This window comes from Corylus avellana, chromosome ca9 (genome assembly GCF_901000735.1).
Source record: "Corylus avellana chromosome ca9, CavTom2PMs-1.0".
Classification (NCBI taxonomy): Eukaryota; Viridiplantae; Streptophyta; class Magnoliopsida; order Fagales; family Betulaceae; genus Corylus; species Corylus avellana.
In genome coordinates, this window is record NC_081549.1 from 9,141,837 (window position 1) to 9,154,682 (window position 12,846).

At 35.5% G+C, this 12,846-nt stretch overlaps 2 protein-coding genes across 3 annotated transcripts; both read right to left on the reverse strand.

Annotated features, from left to right (window-relative positions):
• Positions 1 to 3,919: 3,919 nt before the first annotated feature.
• LOC132191812 (serine carboxypeptidase-like 45) lies at positions 3,920 to 6,751 on the reverse strand. 2 transcript variants are annotated; one of them, XM_059606916.1, is made up of 10 exons: positions 6,360 to 6,751; positions 6,169 to 6,270; positions 5,972 to 6,067; positions 5,794 to 5,886; positions 5,638 to 5,708; positions 5,148 to 5,417; positions 4,895 to 5,019; positions 4,494 to 4,586; positions 4,272 to 4,389; positions 3,920 to 4,118 (listed from the first exon to the last, which is right to left on the reverse strand). In XM_059606916.1, exons 1-10 carry the CDS (start codon positions 6,607 to 6,609, stop codon positions 3,966 to 3,968), a joined length of 1,371 nt encoding a protein of 456 aa, XP_059462899.1. In that variant the 5' UTR covers positions 6,610 to 6,751; the 3' UTR covers positions 3,920 to 3,965. The 2 variants fall into 2 exon arrangements, with proteins under 2 accessions (XP_059462899.1, XP_059462898.1); XM_059606915.1 differs by having other exon boundaries at positions 5,972 to 6,082.
• A 1,920-nt stretch (positions 6,752 to 8,671) lies between these two features.
• On the reverse strand, positions 8,672 to 12,088 carry LOC132192017 (serine carboxypeptidase-like 45). The gene is made up of 10 exons (XM_059607194.1): positions 11,757 to 12,088; positions 11,565 to 11,666; positions 11,380 to 11,475; positions 11,183 to 11,275; positions 11,032 to 11,102; positions 10,511 to 10,795; positions 10,255 to 10,379; positions 9,495 to 9,587; positions 9,160 to 9,277; positions 8,672 to 9,065 (listed from the first exon to the last, which is right to left on the reverse strand). The coding sequence occupies exons 1-10, from the start codon at positions 12,004 to 12,006 to the stop codon at positions 8,913 to 8,915; spliced, it is 1,386 nt and encodes a 461-aa protein (XP_059463177.1). The 5' UTR covers positions 12,007 to 12,088; the 3' UTR covers positions 8,672 to 8,912.
• Positions 12,089 to 12,846: the final 758 nt, after the last annotated feature.

Below are 12,846 nucleotides of genomic sequence, written 5' to 3' on the forward strand. Positions count from 1 at the left end.
TTTACACCAGATTTTTCATTTTGTTTAGCGATAAATGGAGAAGTTTTGAACGCACTTTTTTTTTTTTTTTTGGTTCAAATATGAATTTATCGTCTTGACCCCTCTAAAGGCATTAAAAAAGTGTTATATCACTAAAATGTGTCATTTGTAAATATTTACATATTATATTACAAAAAGAGTAAGATACCAAATTTGCAACAAAACAAATGTATTCCAAGCGACTCTAAGGAGTAATACTAAAAGTTTATTTTTTGTTTTTTAAGAATCATGTGACATTTAAAAATATTATTGAACTTGTAATTGATTACTATTGAATTACTTAGCTCAAATCTAGTACTTGTTAGTTTGATCTATTTAATGGTACAAATGTTGATGATTTGTGTTTTTGACTTGTATTATTACAATATATATACTCTTCAAAAGTAAGTTAGAACATTCTTAGCAGCCTCATCAAATTTTACCCACCAAAATAACTAAAAGTACAATTTTTTTTTTTTTTTTTCTATTTTAACAACTCACTTTTTTAGAGCACCATAACAGCCTCACTATTTTAACAATCTACTTTTACTATTCTATTTCAAAGATTTGTTTATTTTATTTTTAACTATTAAAGGAGGAGAGAGAAACATAAAAGAGAAAGAGGGAGAGATAAACTATTTTTTATTCAATTGTTGAGTGAATAGTACTCACTATTAATAGTGAGCACTGTTCACTTACAATTTTATTTTGTTAAAATTGTGAGTCTGAAAAGTGAAGATTTAAGCTACTTTTATTAAATTGTCTCACCAATATATAATTTTGGTGAGGCTGCTAGGAGTGCTTACGAATTATCCAATGAAATCAAGAAAAGAAGATTTTTTTTTTTTTTTTTTTCTTGAGTCTAAAACGCCTAGCATAAATAGTAGGGTGTACATTTAAGTGGATATTAACCTCCCACATTCCCTCTTCACAATTTTAGATGTGGATATCTAAAAGTGATATCGGCATATACAAGACTGGAGTAGAGGCTTCGTAGTTGTAGGCTTTGCAGCGGCCACACTCATAAATTTATAAGAAGCCTGGGACAGTGCAGTGACAAACTATTAAATTTTGATTAAATATTAATTTTCAAAATAAAAAAAATAAGCCCAAAATAGAGGTCCAATTAAGGTACACCACCCAAAATAGACTCAAAATGCTCAATTTAGAAGCAGTTATGCGGTGCTATTAGAGCATTCTCAATGGATAAGCCATATTTTTATATGAAATGGCTTTTCAAAATTCACTTTTATTTAGTTTAGCTAAACCATTTTTAAATGTCTCTACATCTGATTAGCTATATTTCTATCTATTCTATTAAAATATTATTAAAAGCAATAAAAGTTTTGGAAAAAAAAGAACATAAGAGAGGAAAAATGGGAAAAGTTTTGGGAAAAAGAGAACATGCAGAGAAAAAATTGGAAAAAATTTTGGAAAAAGAGAAAATTGGTGAGAGAAACAATGAAAAATAAAATAGCTCCCTTGAAAAGTGCTACTACATTTAGCTTTTTTTTTTAGCTCTTCTAATCAAATATCTATTTTACATTTTCTTTTGGCTAATCCAATGCAGGGAGTTTTTTAAACATTTAAAGAGTCATTTTAGATAAAAATAACATTTAGCTCTTCCATTGAGAATGCTCTAACCCGTTATTATTTTATAACGCCTAACTAACTTGGGTGGAGCGGTTGCGATTATAAAAATTGAATATCTGCCTAAGGTGGTTACAATTTCACAATAATCGTAAAAGCCTTTCCAGCATCCCCATGTTTTAGGGCATTCTCATCTACCTCCTAAATATACTTTTTATTTAAGCTAAAAACTTCCATTTTCTTATTCTTTCTCCAACATTCATATATTGGAAAATTTATATTTTTTTAATTGGTATATTTTTTTTGAAATTCTTCTTTTCCTAACGATTATACTTTTGAAAATTTATCTTTTCCTAAATGTCAAGGAATTCGAAGACCCAACTTAGTTGCTCAAAATCAACTATACAATTACGATCACCACACAAAGACAACGCTTATGTCTATAATTGATTATGAAAATGGGTGATGTTAGGAAGACAAAGCATCATAATTGGGTCCAATATTAGTTGGACCAATTATGTCTGAAATGCCCAATAGCAACATTAGCACCCCAGATTTTTGTATTCCGGATTAAAAGTCTTTATTTTGAAATTAAGACTAAATAATAATGGTTTATGAGAGAACTACAGATCGGGTTCCAATGTCAAATCAACCACACAATAGCAATAATTATTATAAGAAAAACTAATTGAAACGTAAAACACATAAACATCACAACCATAAAATCATCACAAATATTTTCGTTTCGAAGTGGAAACTCTTTGAACACTTAAAAGGAAAATCACTTGAGGGCAGCCAAATCCAGGAGATCAACATATTGAAGAAGATTAAAATATAGGCAAAATAAACTTACAACCCATGTAAAATACTTAGGACCACTGTATGAATAACGAACTCCCCGCTCACTTCTTCTCCAGCTTCCTGCTGGCCAATTTTCTCCAAGCGCCTCTCCTTACTAACCTATCGGTGGACTTTTTGGCGGTTAAAGGATGTGTAATGTGTAATTTGAAAGAACAAACTCCGAGAGAGAAACCTACAAGCTTTATACAAATACTCTCTTGGCACTAGGGTGAATGAAGCAAGATCACCTCTAGAGGAGTTGTTTAGGATATTATTAACCATTTATGGTGAGGTAAAAAAGAACACAAAAAATGCCTTTAGCATTGTGCAATTCGGGATGTGGCGTCATGGCGACAATTAGGGTTTCATCTCTAACTTTTTTTACCTTCACAGGCAACATCACGACTTCTATCTGGGGCTATTTAGTGTTGTGAAACAAAAGCTCCTAAATCTCCTAAGAGAAGTGGTTTCTTATTAGATTCCTACTTCGATGGAAAGTGGAGTCATAGTTGAAGAAGGAAACCTGATGCAGCCTAACTTAGTGGGAAGCAAAAGAAAGCATTAACAAGAAGAATTGATAACTAATTCTACACCTTGAGTCTATCAGAGATCTACAAATTTTTCTTAAAACACTAGAGTCTATCTAGTGTTTAAGGGAAAACACAAAGAAACTCAACTCTGAGTATTCTTATTGATAAAAACTCAAATATAATCAAAAGCTCTGTTCTTAGGATTGCAAACATGTATTTATATCCCTAAGACTCCTAACCCTACTTGGAAACATAATTAAAGGCGGTTTTAAAAAGTTAGGGAGGCAGCAAACGAGAACTCCCTGCAGCGCTCTGTTCGGATGTGCGTCAGACGAGCAGCGAACAAGAACTCCCTGCCAGTGCTCCATTCGGACGAGCATCAAACAGACAACAGACAAGGGCTCTCGTGCTCACCCTTGTCCGGACGAATGCCTTCCTTGTTCAGACGGGCTTCAACTTCTGCGCGTGTTTGTGATCTTGTCTTGACTCTTCGGGGTGCTTCCATGCTTCTATCTCCTTGGGTCTTCCTCATGTAATTCCAAGCATTCCGATCTACATCAAAACCGGTCTTCTCCCAAGAGAGATCGATTTCTGATGTCTACACACAAATTCATTCGGATAGAGATTCATAAATAAGGTTTGGCTATTATGAATTATGGTATGTTCTTTTACTCATGAATTATTAATTTATTGTAAAAATCATGAGAAGTAATAAATTGTATGTAGATGTAATTTATAGTGATTGCTTCTTTTGGGAATTTTGGTTTCGGATAATTATTGGGTAAAGACATAATCCATTGAATAACTTGGTATTCAATGAGAAGTTAATGAAAAAAGGTTCAAAAGTGAGAGAATAGTCTCTTAAGTAGTCAACTGTAATAATAGCATTACTTTTTAACATTTATTAATGAACTTGCTCTATCTATGAGAGTAGTCAACTGTAATAATAGCATTACTTTTTAACATTTATTAATGAACTTGCTCTATCTATGAGAGTGCTTCTGGCAGTGGCTCTCCTGCCAAAAATGAAGTCAATAGCAGGAGTGATCTCTTTGGCTGTGAAAATGGAGCTTTATGAGATGCTCCTCTAATGGTGGCGAAAGATAACATATCACCATATACTTGAGTCCATCCAGCAACCTGAAATGGCAAAAGTAAGAAAGACAAAGTAAACTCAATCCAGGCTCATTACATAATGAAGTTATTCTATAAATGAAATAGAGTGAGGGAAACAATTCTAGAAACACTTGAAGTGCATTACTCTATTAAACTCATTCTCAGAAACTGACTAACCTGCCTTCCTTCAAACCAGGCTCTGTAGGGCACAACTGTATCTAGTCCCAACTCCTTGGCCAATCCATTTACTAGTTTCCGTGTCCCAGTTAGTGGGATAACCGCATCTTGGTCTCCGCTACAGAAAATCGGATCATTATTTCTAATCCATATCTTGATGATGATGAGTTCATGGATGATAAACTAAAGCAAGTATATGCGTATAAGGTTTGCTTAATCTACCTGTATACCAACACCCGGATGCCAGACTTGACAAGTGCACCAAGAACATGGATGGTGGGGACTTCTAGATTTTGCATTTCATATTTGACGATGCTGTTATTAAGGCGAAAATGAGAAAAAGCAAAGAAGAGGAAGAAACCAATTAGAATGTCTCTTACATATGCTGCCATGCATTTATATATTGGGGAAAACATTCAGGAAAGCTCATTTCCACAAGGGATAATCCACGATTTAACGAGCAATAATTCTTATACATGTGGGGGCTTGTAAGGGAGGCATAATAGATGAAATATTTAATCGAAATGGGAGGTGAATGACGGAGACAAAATTTGAACTCATGATATTTGCTCTTATACCAGATTAAACCATAACTTATTTATCAATTAGAGTTAGATCCTTACTCGCTGCAAGCTGTCCATCGGGTGAGTCCAACAAGCCGAGCATGAAGATCCTGCTGCACATCTTTACGGTTCAAGTACTTCATTGTTTCATCTTCCACACAAACATCTATTTTTTGTGTGTCTTGCTACAAGTGGGAGATCAAATAAGCCCAGGGGAGAACATAAGTACGTAAAAGAAACAGAGGAAACCAGAGTTTCCATACATGTTTTGAGGCAAGAAAGAAAAATTGTACGAGAAAAAGCCACTACTCACCAGTAGATTCACCACTTGTGATGGTAAACACACATCAAGAGTGACATCGTATAAGTTGATAAAGCTACCAAATTCTCTTGAAACTTGGCTTATTACTTTGGAGCAAACAGGGGTGAGAGAGCCACTATTTGCAATCTGTCTTCTGAGTTGGGAGAAAGTACAGATTGAAGTGAGACCTTCATAAGCTGAGTCAGATATTACTCCATGAGACCATAAGAACTCAGCCCCGGAGTTGAAATCAGTGTTGAACTCCAGTAGAGGATTACCTATCTGCACCCATGGGAATTTCAGCATGTCATCTAAACCAAATTAAATTTGCGGTCAAAAAAATTGGAATGAGGATGCCCAGATTGCTAGCAATAAGGGCAGCTAATTGTTAGCAATTCAAGTTGGTAATTGCTGTGAATCCCAATCCAAAAAATTGAAGCATTGAATTCATCTTTCTTTCTAACTGGTCCTTTTTTTTTTTTTTTTTTTTTTTTCTACTTACAGCTATGCCCTTGAGATTGAACTTCAGGTTAGATTGAAGAATGAGATGTGCAAGTTGTGGAACATAGTGTCCTGGTAAGGAGCAGCAAATTCATCATTATCTCTCCTCTCTCAATCTGTACAAGTTGTTTCTATTTACTTGGAAATTGGAACATACCTGCATAGCTCTCCCCTGTGATGAAAAAATCTCTGCTTTTGTACTCTGGGAATTTTGTGAACCAGCGCTGAAGGAACACAAGGTTGTCTTGCGCTGTAATCAGAATCTCTATTAGATAAAATGTCTTTTGCCCAGATTTTTTTAAAGTGTAAATGATGATGCTATAAAGTTTCAAGACCTGTGAGTTCATCGTTCACCGAATTATAGAAAGATTTGTTAGCAGAGTATGAGAAACCAACTCCTGCTGGTGATTCCAGGTATAACACATTTGCTTCTGTAACAGAGAAAACTTTGAAGTAAATCTGAAAATTACTTCAATATAATCTTATGAGCACAGAAAATAATAATAATAATAATAAAATTTAAAGGGGTCACCTTTATTCCAGCTATAATAATTTCTGACCAGAATGTCTCCGCTTGGTCTTAAAGGCCCATGCTCTGAAAATGCTCCAGTTCCAACCGATGAACAGCCAGGACCTAAAAACCCATTAAGGATATCAACTCAATTCATTCAAAGCAGTTGGGATTTTAGCGCAGTTTAATGTATAAATTTATATAAATTTTACCCCCATTCAACCAAAGAACTAGAGGCTTTGAAGCTGGTTCTGTTTCTGCTTCAACGAAGTAGTAAAACAGAGCTCTCTGTTGCTTTTCATCAATGGTTACGTATCCTGCATATTGCTGGAAACTGACGTGTGGCTGCCCTGGCAAGCTGACGATTTTGTCATCTCCTGAAGGAGAGTCCAGTGTTAAGCATACTTGCGCTAGAGTTGCACAGATTGTTCCGATGATGACAATCCATGATTTATGTTGCATTATGAATCTAAGAGAAAGATAGAGAGGGAGGGAGAGGGAGGAGGAAGACGTAGCTTGATGAGTATGTTTCTTGGGAAGAAAATTGATGGCTTCCTAGCATTGGGGAACCGACATTCCTGTACTAAGATAATGGTTCAGTCTTGTCCATGAAAATATCTACAATCATCTGCAGCATCTTTCGTAAAGAACAGCATACAATCTGTTAACTAATTCCGTCTGAGAAGACGGAAAGTTAACCAGTGTCACGTGATAATTTTTCTCCTAATTTAAAAAAAAAAAAAATAGGGGTAATATGGAAAGATTGGGAGAAAAATTATCATGTGCATGGTACATGTTCGATTTTCCGTCTGAGAAGATAGAATTGGGTAACGGAGTGGTTAAATTGCAAATTTTTAAACATTAAGGCTCAAATTGAAAATGGAATCAAACTTCAGAGAGTAAAATGCATTTTCCCCTAATTGCCTAGGCGGATATATGTGCTTTGAAATAGTAGGAAACTAAAATAGAAAAAATGAAAATTTTTACGTAAATTTAGGCACTTCAAAAAAAAAAAAAAAAAAAAGGTAAATTTAAGGAGCCGGATGAAAATGCTCTAAAACATGAGGATGCTCGCATCTTCCTTTTAATTTGGCTCCTAATTTTTATTTCACCCTTAAAAAAAAATGGAAATGTGATCGGATGGCTTGGAAGTACATGATAGAACTACGAGTCTCATAATCGTTTATTTGAAAATCTGAGTAAATAACACAAACTAGGGGTGAAAAGGCAGTTATTCTATTTTTATAACCTCAACCACTCCACCTAAGGAGGTTAGCAGTTATAAAACAACCGCCGGTTAACGGTTATTTAAAGCTATAACTGCACCACATAACCGCTTCTAATTGGGCCTTTGAGGGCCTATTTTTGGTTGTTGGGCCTTAATTATGCATCTTTTTTGGGCTTATTTTATTATTATTATTTTTTTTTTTTAGCCTTTTACAGGGCCATTTTTAACTTGATTGATTGCCTTAGGCCCTTTGTCAAAAATCCAAATCTATTCCCCCCAATTCGATTAAAATCAATAAAACAAAATGAGTTGCAATTTGATTAAATACAACTGAACATCAATTTGCAATTTGCAATTGATTAAATACGAAAATCAAATAAAATTAAAGAAAAGAGTTTAAGGTTCATACTTGGGATTTCAACTATGCAAAACTTAATCCCAACTTCAGTGCTTAGCCCACCCCTCTCATAGTTCTACTAGGATTAGTTTCTCCTACAACTTGTCCCACGGCTTTATATCTCTCACCTCTCTTAGCATGTAAGCCTATAAATAGAGAAGAGCCTAACACTCTCAAAAATCTATCACAATTGTTGTTGAGAACTTTTTTTATTGAGAACAAATATTTTTGAGATTATTTCTCAAGAATAAGTTTAAGTTTAAGTTTAAGTTTTGAGGAGCTAGGGAAGAGCTCACATTCTCTTGGTTTTTTTGCCAAAAGCCAAGGAGTGGCCGTACACAACAAGTATTCTATGTTTTTGCAGTTTAATTTTTAATAGCATAGTTTTTCACTTGTTTTTCTTAAAGTCAATATTGGCACGGGAATTTTTAAATTTACTATTCCGCTGCGCAAAGCTTTGATTTTGCAAATATATTTCCAACAGGCGGAGCGGTTGCAATTATAAAATTCAATAACCGCCTAAGACCGCTGTGGTTAGCAGTTAGAGGCAATAACCGTTAACCGCTTGTACTCTTCTAAATTCTAGAGGTTGTTGTTGTGTGGTCCTGTGGGTTACCTAATGTGGTGAGGGAAATGTTGAAGGGGGTAGCTAAGCGTGGTTTTGGGCCATTATATGATGTGTCGCGAGAGTGATTCAATGCACTACGTGGCCCGCTAACAGCATATAGGGGGGCGGTAACCGCAACTGCCTATCTATATATATTATATATTTTATATATTAAAATATATACAAACCGATGTCGTTGCACTTTCTCCAATTCAATATTTTGATTTTGGTCTGTATTTTCTAGGGTGCTAAAAGGAGACCATCAATGACATCAAGAGATTCGAAGACTTAACTTGGACGTCCGAAATCAGCTATACAATTACGATCATCATACAAAGACAACGATCATTGCTTGTTTTGAGAATTTTTGTGCTGGACAATTAATGGCTAAAGACATAATCCATTAAAATAACTTGGTATTCAATGAGAAATTGGTGAAAAAAGGTTAGGAAATGAGAGAATAGCCTCTTCTGTAGTCTAGAAATGCGAAAGGAATAGGATTACTTTGACATTTAGTAATGAACTTGCTCTATCTATGAGAGTGCTTCTGGCAGTGGCTTTCCTGCCAAAAATGAAGTCAATAGCACAAGTGATCTCTTTGGCTGTGAAAATGGAGCTTCATGAGATGCTCCTCTAATGGTGGCAAAAGATAAAGCTTCACCATATACTTGTGTCCATCCAGCAACCTGCAAAGCAAATTAAAGTATTGGTTAGAAATCAAACAATTACATAAAGAACTTTAGTTATTTTGTTCAAACTCATTCTCAGAAACTGACTAACCTGTCTTCCTTCAAACCAGGCACTGTAAGGCACAACTGTATTTAGTCCCAACTCCTTGGCCAATCCATTTACAAGTGTCCGTGTCCCAATAAGCGGGATAACCGAATCTTGATCTCCACTACAGAAATTTAAGATGGATCATTATTACGAGAATAACGCTATTTAATAGATTGATATACGATTGTCATACAACTTGATAATATAATAGTGAGAATCAGCCTTTGAATCACCACTTGTAAAGCAAAAAAATAAAAGTAAAAATTAATAACTGATTTTTACTGCCACGTGATGTTAAACAAAAGCAAATATATATGTATAAAGTATGCTTAATCTACCTGTATACCAACACCCGGATGCCAGACTTGAGAAGTACACCCAGCACATGGATGGTAGGGATTTCTAGATTTTGCATGTCATATTTGACGACCCTGTTATTAAGAAAGAAAACCACCATATCAAAAATGTCACAAGAAGGGTAAAATGCAGAGAACAGGAAGAAACCAAGTAGAATTGGGAAATGTATTGGGGGGAAAATGGGGACGAAAACATTCAAGAAAGCTCATTTCCACAAGAATGTCTATGCTGATGGAATCATTTCAAGTAGAATGTCTCTTATGCCATGAACAATACTGGGATTGGGAAATGTATTGGGGAAAAACATGGTGATGAAAACATTCAAGAAAGCTGTAGTTACTGTATACAACAATGATAAATAATATGGAATCGAAGAGAGAGATATCAAGAGAGGGTCGAGACACAGGTTTACGTAGTTTGGCAAGGTGCTTACGTCTACAAGAGAGTGCGACTATATTTACTATTAATGATTCAGGATTACAACATAATATACTTATAGGAAAACCCTAATTATATGGACGTATAGGTCCACTCCGTGAACGGCTCCGTGAATGGAGCTTCGCTTCGTTCACTCCGCTCTGACTACTCGGCCAACTACTAGTATTCTAGTATTACTCTCTATGCCTAAGAGAATATGAGTCACTAATTCCAACAAAAACTCATTTCCACAACCGATAATCCACAAAAATGTCTCTGCTGATGGAATCATTTCATGTTTATCAATTAGAGTTAGGTCCTTACTCGCTGCAAATACCCCATGTGGTGACACCAATAAGCCGAGCATGGAAAGCCTGCTGCACATCTTTCCTGTTCAAGTACTTGATTGTTTCATCTTCTACACAAACATCTATTTTGTCTGTGTCTTGCTACAAGTGGGAGATCAGATTAGCCTGGAGGAAAACATAAGCAGGAACAAGAAACAGAGGAAACCAGAGTTTCCATACATGTCTGAGGCAATCAACCAATAAACATTGTATGAGAAAAAGCCAATTCTCACCAGTTGATTCAGCACTTCGGATTGTGAAAGAAGCGATGATAAACACACATCAAGAGTGACATCATATGTGTCCACAAAGCGACTAATCTCTCTTGAAACTTGGCTCATTACTTTGGAGCAAACAGGGGTGAGAGAGCCAGTATCTGCATATTGTCTTCTGATTTGGGAGTAATTACAGACTGAAGTGAAACTTTCATAAGCTGAGTCAGATATTAATCCATGAGACCATAAGAACTCAGCCCGGGAGTTGAAATCAGTATTGAACTCCAGCAGAGGATTCCCTATCTGCAGCCATGGGAGTTTCAGCATGTTTTGGGGTAGAAAATTGGGAAAAGAATCAACCGAAATTAATTACCTACCCGAATTGCTAGCAATATGAGCAATAATGGTGGGTCTTGGACCTCTCACATTATCTACCCAAATTGTTAGCAATTGAAGAGGTAATCGCTGTGAATTCAATCCCAAAAATTGAAGCATTGACTTCATCTTTCTTTCTAAATGGTTGGAGTTTTTGTACTTACAGCTATACCCTTTAGATTGAATTTGGCTTTAGATTGAATAATGAGATTTGCAAGTTGTGGAACATAGTGTCCTGGAAAAAGAAGCAGAAATTTCATCATTCTCTCTCCTCTCTCAATCTCTACAAGTTGTTTCTATTTACTTGGAACATACCTGCATAGCTCTCCCCTGTGATGAAAAACTCTCTGCCATTGTACTCCGGGAATTTTGTGAACCAGCGCTCAAGGAAAACTAGGTTGTCTTGTGCTGTAAATGAACAAAACCAGTATTTCTATTAGATAAAATGTCTTGTGCCCAGATTTTTTTTTTTTTTTAAAAAAAATGAAAATGATGCTATAAAGTTTCGAAACCTGTGAGTTCATCGTTCACCGAATCATAGAAGGATTTGTTAGCAGAGTACGAGAATCCAACTCCTGCTGGCGATTCCAGGTATAACACATTTGCTTCTGTAACAGAGAGAAACTTTGAAGTAAATCTGACAATTACTTTTGAATATAATGTTATGAACACAGAACAAAAACTTTAATGTGGATACCTTTATTCCAGCTATAAGAATTTCTGACCAGAATGTCTCCGCTTGGTCTAAAAGGCCCATGCTCGGAAAATGCTCCAGCTCCGATCGATGAACAGCCAGGACCTTCAAAACCCATTAAGGATTTCAGCTCAATTCATTGAAACCAGTGACGATTTTAGAGCAGTTTAATGTAAAAATAAACATTAATATTACCCCCATTCAACCAAAGAACAAGAGGCTTTGAAGCCGGTTCTGTTTCTGCTTCAACGAAGTAGTAAAACAGAGCTCTCTGTTGCTTTTCATCAATGCTTACGTATCCTGCATATTGCTGGAAACTGACCACTGGCTGCCCTGGCAGGCTGACAATTTTGTCATCTCCTGAAGGAGACTCCAGTGTTAAGCATACTTGCGCTAGAGTTGCACAGATCGTTGCGATGATGATAATCCATGATTTTTGTTGCATTGTGAGACTCTCAGAGAGAGGGAGAGAGAGAGAGAGGAGGCAATGTAACTTGATTATGTTTCTTGTGGAGAAATTTGATCCGTTTTAAACACGGGTAATGCTATTTACTAGAATTTTTATAACACCATTATATATATATATATATATATATATATATATATGATTTTTGTGGATAAGATTTAGTTTATGTGCTGTAAAAAAATATAACACATGTGTGTGGTACTTTTTTTTTTTGATGGTCCACATTTAATTTTATTATATCTTTCTCATAAAAGAACTAGGAAAAAACTAGAGCACATAAACTGTACTTTTTTACCCTACCTAAGCTAAATCTTTATCCATATAGTTTGGAATGAATTTTTTTTTTTTTTTTTATAAACCAAGTTATAGGGCTGGGTGTTGGTCGGTGTCGGTAGAAAAATTTTTGTTTCGTCAAAATGTCGGTAAAGTAGGAAATTTCACTGACTTATTCCGCCAAATTTTTTCCTGACATTGAACCGCATTTCGTAAGGTCGTCGGTATGTAAAAAAATTGAAAATTATTGGCAAAGTTGGTCAATAGGCGGTCGGTAAAGTCGGTTCGGTTAACAAATTTTATTTTGCCTACCGAACCAAATTTGTCAAAATAAAAAAATTCGTTCTGCCTACCGCCCATTGGTTAAGCGGTGTCGGTAGAAGTCAATCGGCTATTGATTGGTAAGCGGTAAATTTGTCCAGCCCTACTGAATTATGGGAAATTTGTTTAATACCGTATTTAAAAAGTGTCATTTGTTCCTTAGCATATAAAAAACACATATTTTTTCTTAGTAGCATTTGCTTTTCCAATTTTTTACAACTCAGT

Bases quoted from the DNA above. Each gene is read 5' to 3' on its own strand.
- LOC132191812 (XM_059606915.1), bottom strand. From the start codon at position 6,609: ATGCAACATAAATCATGGATTGTCATCATCGGAACAATCTGTGCAACT. The intron at 5,887-5,971 runs GTCTTGAAACTT...TTCTGATTACAG, and splicing joins GGTGAACGATGAACTCACAG to CGCAAGACAACCTTGTGTTC. The intron at 4,390-4,493 runs GTAGATTAAGCA...GATTTTCTGTAG, and splicing joins ATCCGGGTGTTGGTATACAG to CGGAGACCAAGATGCGGTTA.
- LOC132192017 (XM_059607194.1), bottom strand. From the start codon at position 12,006: ATGCAACAAAAATCATGGATTATCATCATCGCAACGATCTGTGCAACT. The intron at 11,103-11,182 runs GTATGTTCCAAG...TTCTTTTTCCAG, and splicing joins CACAGGGGAGAGCTATGCAG to GACACTATGTTCCACAACTT. The intron at 9,066-9,159 runs GTTAGTCAGTTT...TTTGCTTTGCAG, and splicing joins CCTGGTTTGAAGGAAGACAG to GTTGCTGGATGGACACAAGT.